Raw genomic sequence first — 12,518 nt, 5'->3', positions numbered from 1 at the left:
TGTTATATTTTGAGACATATACCAACCATTTACTGTTATATTTTGAAACATATACCAACCATTTACTGTAATATTTTGAGACATATACCAATGATTTACAATTATATTTGGAACCTATACCAACCATTTACTTTTATGTTTTGGAACATATACCATTTATATACTATTATATTTTGGGACATATACCAACCATTTACTGTTATATTTTGGAGCATATACCAACCATTTACTGTTATATTTTGGAGCATATACCAACAATTTACTGTTATATGTTGGAGCATATACCAACCATTTACTGTTATATTTTGAGACATATACCAACCATTTACTGTTATATTTTGGCACATATACCAACCATTTACTGTTATATTTTGGAGCATATACAAACCATTTACTGTTATATTTTGAGACATATACCAACCATTTACTGTTATATTTTGAGACATATACCAACCGTTTACTGTTATATTTTGGGACATATACCAACCATTTACTGTTATATTTTGGGACATATACCAACCATTTACTGTTATATTTTGGAGCATATACCAACCATTTACTGTTATATTTTGAGATAATACCAATGATTTACAATTATATTTGGAACCTATACCAACCATTTACTTTTATGTTTTGGAACATATACCATTTATATACTATTATATTTTGGAACATATACCAACAATTTACTGTTATATTTTGAGAAATATACCAACCATTTACTGTTATATTTTAAGACATATACCAACCATTTACTGTTATATTTTGAGACATATACCAACCATTTACTGTTATATTCTGAAATATATACCAACTATTTACTGTTATATTTTTGGACATATACCAACCATTTACTGTTATATTTTGGAGCATATACCAACCATTTACTGTTATATTTTGAAACATATACCAACCATTTACTGTTATATTCTGAAACATATACCAACAATTTACTGTTATATTTTGGAGCATATACCAACCATTTACTGTTATATTTTGAGACATATACCAACCATTTACTGTTACATTTTAAGACATATACCAACCATTTACTGTTATATTCTGAAACATATACCAACTATTTACTGTTATATTTTGGGACATATACCAACCATTTACGGTTATATTTTGGAGCATATACCAACCATTTACGGTTATATTTTAGACATATACCAACCATTTACTGTTATATTTTGAAACATATACCAACCATTTACTGTCATATTTTGGGGCATATACCAACCATTTACTGTTATATTTTGGAGCATATACCAACCATTTACTGTTATATTTTGGAGCATATACCAACCATTTACTGTTATATTTTGAGACATATACCAATGATTTACAATTATATTTGGAACCTATACCAACCATTTACTTTTATGTTTTGGAACATATACCATTTATATAGTATTATATTTTGGAACATATACCAACAATTTACTGTTATATTTTGAGACATATACCAACCATTTACTGTTATATTTTGAAACATATACCAACAATTTACTGTTATATTTTGGAGCATATACCAACCATTTACTGTTATATTTTGGGACATATACCAACCATTTACTGTTATATTTTGAGACATATACCAACCATTTACTGTTATATTTTGGGACATACACCAACCATTTACTGTTATATTTTGGAGCATATACCAACCATTTACTGTTATATTTTGAGATAATACCAATGATTTACAATTATATTTGGAACCTATACCAACCATTTACTTTTATGTTTTGGAACATATACCATTTATATACTATTATATTTTGGAACATATACCAACAATTTACTGTTATATTTTGAGAAATATACCAACCATTTACTGTTATATTTTAAGACATATACCAACCATTTACTGTTATATTTTGAGACATATATCAACCATTTACTGTTATATTCTGAAATATATACCAACTATTTACTGTTATATTTTTGGACATATACCAACCATTTACTGTTATATTTTGGAGCATATACCAACCATTTACTGTTATATTTTGAAACATACCAACCATTTACTGTTATATTCTGAAACATATACCAACAATTTACTGTTATATTTTGGAGCATATACCAACCATTTACTGTTATATTTTGAGACATATACCAACCATTTACTGTTACATTTTAAGACATATACCAACCATTTACTGTTATATTCTGAAACATATACCAACTATTTACTGTTATATTTTGGGACATATACCAACCATTTACGGTTATATTTTGGAGCATATACCAACCATTTACGGTTATATTTTAGACATATACCAACCATTTACTGTTATATTTTGAAACATATACCAACCATTTACTGTCATATTTTGGGGCATATACCAACCATTTACTGTTATATTTTGGAGCATATACCAACCATTTACTGTTATATTTTGGAGCATATACCAACCATTTACTGTTATATTTTGAGACATATACCAATGATTTACAATTATATTTGGAACCTATACCAACCATTTACTTTTATGTTTTGGAACATATACCATTTATATAGTATTATATTTTGGAACATATACCAACCATTTACTGTTATATTTTGAGACATATACCAACCATTTACTGTTATATTTTGAAACATATACCAACAATTTACTGTTATATTTTGGAGCATATACCAACCATTTACTGTTATATTTTGAGACATATACCAACCATTTACTGTTATATTTTGGGACATACACCAACCATTTACTGTTATATTTTGGAGCATATACCAACCATTTACTGTTATATTTTGAAACATATACGAACAATTTACTGTTATATTTTGGAGCATATACCAACCATTTACTGTTATATTTTGGGACATATACCAACCATTTACTGTTATATTTTGGAGCATATACCAACCATTTACTGTTATATTTTGAAACATATACCAACCATTTTGAAACATATACCAACCATTTACTGTTATATTTTGGAGCATATACCAACCATTTACTGTTATATTTTGGGACATATACCAACTATTTACTGTTATATTTTGGAGCATATACCAACCATTTACTGTTATATATTGAAACATATACCAACCATTTACTGTTATATTTTGGAGCATATACCAACCATTTACTGTTATATTTTGAAACATATACCAACCATTTACTGTTATATTTTGAGACATATACCAATGATTTACAATTATATTTGGAACCTGTACCAACCATGTACTGTTATATTTTGAAACATATACCAACCATCTACTGTTATATTTTGGAGCATATACCAACCATTTACTGTTATATTTTGGGACATATACCAACCATTTACTGTAATATTTTGAAACATATACCAACCATTTACTGTTATATTTTGGAGCATATACAAACCATTTACTGTTATATTTTGAAACATATACCAACCATTTACAGTTATATTTTGGAGCATATACCAACCATTTACTGTTATATTTTGGAGCATATACCAACCATTTACTGTTATATTTTGGGACATATACCAACCATTTACTGTTATATTTTGGGACATATACCAACCATTTACTGTTATATTTTGGAGCATATACCAACCGTTTACTGTTATATTTTGGAGCATATACCAACCATTTACTGTTATATTTTGGGACATGTACCAACCATTTACTGTTATATTTTGGAGCATATACCAACCATTTACTGCTATATTTTGAGACATATACCAATGATTTACAATTATATTTGGAACCTATACCAACCATTTACTTTTATGTTTTGGAACATATACCATTTATATACTATTATATTTTGGAACATATACCAACAATTTACTGTTATATTTTGGAGCATATACCAACCATTTACTGTTATATTTTGAGACATATACAAACCATTTACTGTTATATTTTAAGACATATACCAACCATTTACTGTTATGTTCTGAAACATATACCAACTATTTACTGTTATATTTTGAGATATATACCAACCATTTAATCCTCCAGCATCAGTCACATAAACAGTGCAGTGGAGCGATGTCGCTAGAGACAAGGCGGCATTATCAAGGTCATATTCCTGTGCGAAGCTCAGTAGACCGGATGTTGGGTTAATGGTAATGTAACTGTCATAGGTTGTTCCACAATCTCTAGAGTAAGTCAATGTATCACCAGCGTCTGGGTCCACCGCCAACCCGATTCCAGGGTCATTCGCAAATGCTCCTGCCTGATATTGTAATGTGGACTTCAAAATTCTTTCATAGTTACAAAGGCTTCATTTTTTTCTTGTCGACTATAATTATGAACTGCCAAATTGACAAATAAATTAACCTATAGTATTACACCGTTGCCAGTATGGGCAACTCCTCATGTCAGCTTCTAACTGTCATTATAGAGGCTTTGGGGGCTAGTGTAAGGTACAGACAAACCTCATTTTCTGATGATTATACCCACGTTATATTTTACGTGCAGAATATAAAGCACCGTATAAAGTACATCGATGTAAAGTCTCATCAAAAAGAATAAACAGCCTTTATCTATTCTTCATGATACATTTTCTAAAACAATAAAATCTTTTCACGTTTGTATTAACATGTAAGAACAAGTATATGCTTGACACTCAGATCAAACCTCACCAATATGACAGAAATTATAGCCAGCCTTCCAGTACTTAATGAATGCCATCAGATCAACTTGGCTATTGAATTGTTTATTCTGCACATTTTCTATAGGCAACACTTACCCCACCTTCATTTTGTGTAACCAGGTACTCTGACGACAGAAAGGCCGGCGCTTCGTTTACGTTGTTGATAGAGGCAGTGAAAGTCTCGCTCACTTGTTTTTTTGCGTCATTGACGTATACAGTCAGCGTGTAAGACGTGGTTGCGAGAATATCAAAGTTAATACTGTATGTTGAATGAGTGGTAAGCGCCCCGCCTGTAGTCAGAATTATTGAAAAAATAGAAACACAAAACAAGACAGAATTTTAATGTATTTGCTTGACCACTTGATATGAAATAAACATTTTCGTAAAATTACAATCCCTACATGGCACAAGTCTTAATCCCGTGCGCAAGTCTAAAATATTGCATTTTATGGGAACTTGTCTCAAAACTGATTTTTAAATTGTGGATATTGTTAATGACAAGGGACATAGTATGCCCAATAAAATATTATTTGTTGCTTGAAATTCTACATTCAACTGAGTCAATTTTATTTCTCCAAGCCTTTTATTAATTTGTCTAAAGGCGCTGTAATACAGGTAAATGACATATTGTTTCAAAACTTATAGTTCCGACATTGGCAAGCACATTAACACCTAATTGCATACACTTGAGGATTCCGATAAAGGCTGAATCAATCAGATAAAGGCTGAATCAATCCAATCCGATAAAGGCAATCCGATAAAGGCTGAATCAATCGATAAGGGCTGAATCAATCCGATAAGGGCTGAATCAGTCCTATAATGTCCGATAAAGGCTGAATTAATCCGATAAGGGCTGAATTAATCCGATAAAGGCTGAATCAATCCTATAAAGGCTGAATCAATCCGCTGAAGTCTGAACAAACGTGTAATTTAATTTCAGAAAAAAAAGAATATTAATAAATATAAGAATCATAGACAGTATTCCGTCAAGCTTAAGGGTAGAGGTAATACTTGCTCGAAGACAGCTCAAATAGATTATATCCTTCTGGGTCGTCGATGGTCATATAGTACGTTAAAGAGTCTGCGGTGTCTGCATCTGTTGCTGACATCTGGTACAGAGACATTCCAAGAGCCGAGTTTTCATCTACGGATACACTCTGTCCGTTCACATTGGAAAATGTAGGATCATTGTTTACATCTGAAATGTTGGCAGTATACAATTAGAATAATAGAGAATATTTATTTCAAGATTCATAGCTATTTTGCTTCTGCTTTTAAATTGCTATTATTTTGTTTAACGTTCTATATAACAGAAATTTAAATATTTAGCAAATTTCATATCAAATTAAATGTATCCACAACCAACAAGTTCAGCCACAGAACTCATGTAATGTTTCTTTCAGTCACCGATAAGATAGAAAGCAGATCGGCCGCAGTTATAAACACTACATGCACACAAATGAATAGTTGATAACGTTGATTAATATTCAAACACACAGTAAAAATTTTGTTCATAGTAAAAATATGGCAGCCACCTTAAGAACAAAAGCATTATGAACTTTTAACTATAAAAAACTCACAAATTTAAAGAACGATAACGTGTATATGACATACAATAGCTTCTTTAGAATACATAAATATCGTAGATTATATCAAATATGAACTATAAGATACTTTTGATATAAATTATGAGGTCTCTAGCCACAGTAGTATCCCGAACATCAGTAGCTGTAATCGACATAGTGTAGGACGATGCAGCTGTATGGAATAACAAGTTTTCTTTCGCCAGCACCTCTCCAGCTTTATAATGCAAAACAGTGAAGGTTTCAGTCAAACTTAATACAGCAGCAGCATTTGAGGAAGGGATGAAACAGGGACCAAATTATTGTAAAACATTTTGACAATTTTAGAGCAACATGAAAATCGTTTTCTTTTTTTTTCATCTTTTACATACAAACTTGCTTACGAGACTACTTCTATTAAGGGACCGCTTTCATCAAGGTACCACGTTTTCAGTTGTTTTTAAACTAGTGTTATTATAGAACGAATTATTTTATATCAAGAAACCAACTCTGTCCTTCCCTTAGGTGTTCTCTTAAGGGGAGTTGCCTATATGTATGTAGGCAAAAATTTTCCTACGGGCAGAATTTCTTTAAACTTTGTGTACTGACTGAGAATCAAGTTTAAAACGGAAATGTGTATTAAAAATCGTAGGTACCCAGGCTTGATCTTGAATTATCTGCCCTTGAAAGTCAGAAAAATACTAAAAAATCCAATTTTCAAGGGCAGATATTTCAAGATCAAGGCAAGATAACTGTGTATTTTAAATTTTATTTTTGTCTCAGACTTTATTTGCAGTCAGTATACAAAGTTTAAAGAAATTTGACCCATGGGAAAGACTAGGACTTTGCGGTATCATTTTGTCATGTTCGTAGTTAAGGACATTTGCAACAGTCTCTATATTGACATGAGGCAAAAGATTTCTTACAGAAGGAAATTCTTCTTTAAACATTTTTTACTGACAGAGAATCAAAACAAAAACAGAAATATGAAATTAAACAAATCATAGGAACCCAACCTTGGTCATGAATTATCTGCCCTTGAAAATTGGAAAATACTGAATAAAATCTACTTTCAATGGCAGAAAATTCAAGATCAAGCCTGGGTACCTATGATTTTTGATATATATTTCTGTTTTAAACTTGTTTCCAAGTCAGTACATGAAGCTTAAAGAAATTCTGTCCGTAGGAAATTTTTACCCTATATACATATAGGCAACTGTGGCATTTCTCCTTAGTGCAAGTTTTACTGTACTTTGGGGTCCCCATGGCCGAGTGATTAAGATCACTTGCTCCCACTTTAAGATAAAGAATTTCATGTAAAATAGACGGCTGAACGGTTAAAGAACTTGTCATATCGAGATTGAAAAGTTCTGTACTCATAAATATATTACATGTATACTTAAAAGATATCCACTAATTCAAAGCATTTTATTTCTAGATCAGATATTTCCTTCAAAAATAGCAGTCCCTCCTTAAACGCATTTTAAAACTTTTACTAAATATGCTATATTGGTATTTCATAACTAAATGTCATGCATTAACCGTTCTTTGCTAAAAATCTTTCTGTTTTTTTTATTGGTAGTACACATTTTTACAATGCTTAGTCATACATGTATTATGTAAGTACTCAAAGCGAATGCATTGCTACACACAGCTATGTATATTTTAAATCTGTATAAACTTAGTATGTGTAGTACTTGCTCATATTTTCAAATGGTATATCTTTAACAACACTTTCGTAAAATTTTAAACTAGAATTTTAACAACTATTTTGTGAACTTACAATCTAGCAGAGAAAACGGACACGAGCCTGACGGGTTACATGTTGTGTCCGTAAATGTTATCTGATCCGAGTCCTCGTCCGTCGTTGAAACTGTGAACACTACTGTCCCAAGTACCAAAGTAGAGGCATCAACTTCAACCATGTCTGTGAAAACATTTTTCTCAATTTATTTAATGAAAATTACTTCTAAAGTTATTTCAATAAAAAGAGTTCTACAATACAACTGTACGTATATATGATACATGCCGCCAAAGAAAATGTCAAATAATGCATTATGAAAATTGAACAAATAATATTCAAAGAAATGTAGGGAGATTGAAATTATTGATTTGTTGAGTCCAGTCCATATTTTACAAAATAATTGTCGGTATTTAAAAAATGGTAATACCTTATGCTATTCAGTGAAATACATGTACTGCAATATATCGATGGATTTATATTGATATTTTCATTGTTTCAACGACATTTCTTTTTTTTTCACTGTTACGAAGCTGCTCTGGACTGTGAAATAATATGAAATGAAAATGATCAGAAATTCTTCGCTAAATATACTTCACTGAAGATATAGTATATAAATACCTAAACAAACATAACAAAAATCTATATTTCACAAATTTCCCAGGGACACTCCTGACCCCCATAAAATGACGGGAGTGCCAATCTCAGTACCTCAAAATATACACACACATAAATGCACCAGGCGGGGCACCATTTTATACATATATTTAAAAAGTTCCCAAGGGAAGACCCCTGACCGCATAACACGAGCTGAGCCCCCCACCCCACCCCCTCTCTACCTATCCCCGCTCGGTGCTATGCGCCTCCCCGGTGACGCCGTCATTCTAAACTGGTGACCAACACCATCCCCACCTCCTCACCTTCCCCAAAATATTTCTGGAACCGGGCCTGGACGTCATGACGCAATACACGCATTGGATAAAATTAATTAAAACCATTGACAATCATAAATTTTTGTTTTAAATGTATGATCGAAATATATTACACTCATGAATATCACTTTTTGCATATGAAATATATTTTGACTTTACACTGAAACAAAAATATCCTCCGTGTATCACGAATTAACAAAAATGTTAAGATCTATCATATTTCTTTAAATGATGAGAGTGCAGACATCAGGAACATATTATCCGTGCCATGAGAAAACCAACATAGTGGGTATGCGACCAGCATGGATCCAGACCAGACTGCGCATCCGCGCAGTCTGGTCAGGCTCCATGCTGTTCGCTTTCAAAGCCTATTGCAATTAGAGAAACAGTTAGCGAACAGCATAGATCCTGACCAGACTGCGCGGATGCGCAGGCTGGTCTGGATCCATGCTGGTCGCAAACCCATTATGTTGGTTTTCTCATGGCACGGCTCATATTATAAAAATGACTTTCTTCTGTTTTATCCAGATTATAATACTTAAACTTGCTTTAGCAAAGAAAAAAAACTCACTTGGAATATTTGTGAAGATTGGTAGCTGGTTTTTGATTACATTGACCCAGAACGTTCCTGTGACGGTATTGCCATACGTGTCCATACACTCAATGGTTAGGTCATAGGTTGGAGTCGCATCATAATCTAATTTTGGATCTTCTATTAGGTAAATCCCAGCCTCTGAAGGAATATAGGACTTAATTTCTTGATATCATACAAACCGATGTCAATTGTAACACAATAATTTCTGCCTCAAAATACATTGGGACTAATTTTCAGAGCTGAAACTTGACCACGAACTGTAGCGCCACAAAATGTTTTACCACCCGTAAGAGTCTATCATTTTCATTGCTAAACAAGTTGTCACGTTCTGATCCCCTCTATTTCTGTGGAGGGTCAGTAGACTTCTATGCCGATCTAGGCTATGAATATGTGTTCGATAAAACAAATCAATAATAGGGTTTGTAAGTACCCTCATGGAAATATATGGGTCCAACATGATAAATTGGGGAAGGCGTGACTCCTAATATTTCCGTGGAGGGTAACTAACAAACCAGATGATAAGTAATTGCGACTGCTAACAGGTTTAGTATTCTAATATATATAGTTTTGCTTTGGCAGTACTATATCTGGAAAAGGTAGATCAATGTAGAATTTGATTAAACCCTGATTTTTCAAAACTTTAGAATATACTTTGTGGTCGTGTGCTTGATGTTTTGCTAGTCTGAAAAATTCGGACCTCACGCAATTTTTCATAATGGGAGTCTAAGGGAAAATCACAACTTTCATAACATTTTCGCGAATAGAAAGTTTTCTACGTTGTAGATTTTAATGAAACTTCTTACAATTGTAAATATACATATGGCCTTAAATATGGTAAATAAAATAAATGTGTCCGTTCGCTTGATTTTAAGATATTTGACCATGATTAAAATTAACCGCACGTTTTAAACTAATTTTAAAACATTGTTTGGAATTAATTAAAACGTGTAAAATGTTTTAATATCATATTTTATCTTTAGAAAGATAATAGCAGAGCCATCACGGGTTGCCATTAATTCATAAAATGATCTTTATTTCCGGCTTGATTCTACGTTTTCCGGATAAATGACGCTGCGCAATCACTTCCGGTTTAACAAACGTTCAGAACTATCTTTTCGCATTTAATTAATCACTGTAAATTTATAATATGTTACTCATACGATTATTCATAAGATCCAACATACAAACTGACTGATTATATACTATAGAGTTTGTAAATATAAAGAGTAATAATAATCTGTACTTACGTGAACTGCCAGCAGCAGTTGATATCATTTTTACAATAAATGGTTTTTCTCCAGTACCACTGCCTATTGTCCAATCACTTTCCCTGCACCACATAGCCTGGCTGGTGGGGTCGGACATGGTCACAGTGTGCAACAGGGCCTCATCTTCGTCATCTTCGTGAACAGTTGCGAAACCAGGAAGATTGTCTATTGATGGCGCCTTAAAATATAACAATCAAAAGGTTCTAGAATTATATAATAGAGTTCATTTGTTGACAGCCTTTTAAAAATAAACTTCTTATGTAATTCACTTGTCGACTATGGTAGCATACTACTGCCAACCACATATCCACTTATTTATCTCGAAATATTTCGTAAAAATGTCACTTATCTAGTTATTATCTGGCAAGTGACAAAACTGCTTGTTATCCACTTATTAGTATCTTAACAGGACAAAACTGCCTGTTAGTGCCTACTACTGCCATCCACATATTCACTTACGTTAACTAGGTATCTTGATTTTTGTCAGTTAGTCAGCTATGATTGGCAATATCCCGTAATTGTCCCCAATCATTACGGAATAAATGAAAATACATAAAAAGGGGCATAACAATTATGCAAATTTATAATTCCAAGTCCTATCTATTGGCACACACCATTAGGGGTGGTGGTAGGGGTGGTGGTAGGGGATAAGGTGGATATACACTCATTCATTCTGTCACGGGTGAGAAAAATGTGAAGCCAGACCGAGACTCGAACCAGTGGCCTCGGAATTCCGTTCCGGTAATCTACCGACTGAGCTACCCGGCCGCCTACACGTTTTCTCCCCGTTTCAATATTCAAGTTCTATACCGTGACATATTTCCCCACCATTGTGAAATTCGTCCTCGAATTTCAGTCGGTACTTTATATATCAATATAGGCGTCGGGGACTTACCAGTGTAATGCCGTCACGGCCCCACGTTGGGGCCAAATGTCACTGGATGAGAAAAATATGCAGCCAATCCGGGACTCGAACCAGGGACCTCAGAATACCGTTCCAATACTCTACCGACTGAGCTACCCGGCCACCTATACATTTTCTCCCCGTTTCAATATTCTATACCGTGACAATTCCGTACACTGGACGAAAAGTCTAATCGTTAATCGCCAATTTGGGTACGATTATTAACTGGATATCATTAAAAACTTTCACAATAACCACTTATTTATGTGAATATGTGAATGGTAGAAGTAGGCACTAACAGGCAGTTTTTTCCTGTTAACTTAATTATCTGGATAACACGCAATTTTGCCAATTGCCAGATAATAACTGGATATGTGACATTTTTAGAGAAAACTGTCTACATAAATAAGTGGATATGTGGTTGGCAGAAATATGCCACCATAGTCGACAGTAGCGCTTCACTTACTTCCTTGTCGAAAGATTCGCTTTATAATTACTTACTTGACAACAGTAGCGCTTCATGTTACTTACTTACAAGTGCACAGTAGAGCTTCATAACTACTTACTAGTACTTGTTGACAGCAGCGCTTCATATTACTTACTTGTCAATAGTAACGCTTCATGTTACTTACTTGTGCACAGTAGAGCTTCATAATTACTTACTAGTACTTGTTTACAGAAGCGCTTCACATTTCTGACTTGACAATAGTAACGCTTCATGTTACTTAGTTATTTGCTCAAGTAGAGACAATGTACAAAGTGATGACCATTGTCCAAAATGATTGCTGAGAATTCATTATGCCATTAATTTTAATGAAAGAAACGTCAAACTATTGGTAAACAATTATAAAACAAACAAAAAACTGTCAGTAAACTAGGGTGCCTCAAGTAAAAGGATTTAAT

At 33.1% G+C, this 12,518-nt stretch overlaps 1 protein-coding gene across 1 annotated transcript in view; it reads right to left on the bottom strand.

The window, feature by feature from the left end:
* Positions 1-12,518, bottom strand: part of LOC123535020 (protocadherin Fat 4-like) — a 32,547-nt gene that overhangs the window by 11,031 nt on the left and 8,998 nt on the right. Inside the window, exons 8-14 of the mRNA XM_053519318.1 lie at positions 10,691-10,889; positions 9,420-9,581; positions 7,959-8,102; positions 6,288-6,413; positions 5,629-5,811; positions 4,710-4,903; positions 3,962-4,193 (exon numbers count right to left, since the gene is read on the bottom strand). Of these exons, the coding sequence (XP_053375293.1) occupies positions 3,962-4,193; positions 4,710-4,903; positions 5,629-5,811; positions 6,288-6,413; positions 7,959-8,102; positions 9,420-9,581; positions 10,691-10,889 (1,240 nt within the window). The remainder of the gene's footprint in view (positions 1-3,961; positions 4,194-4,709; positions 4,904-5,628; positions 5,812-6,287; positions 6,414-7,958; positions 8,103-9,419; positions 9,582-10,690; positions 10,890-12,518) is intronic.

This window comes from Mercenaria mercenaria, chromosome 12, assembly GCF_021730395.1.
Source record: "Mercenaria mercenaria strain notata chromosome 12, MADL_Memer_1, whole genome shotgun sequence".
NCBI classification, from domain to species: domain Eukaryota; kingdom Metazoa; phylum Mollusca; class Bivalvia; order Venerida; family Veneridae; genus Mercenaria; species Mercenaria mercenaria.
The sequence above is the reverse complement of the archived record's forward strand: the minus strand, read 5'-3'. Positions and strand labels throughout refer to the sequence as shown.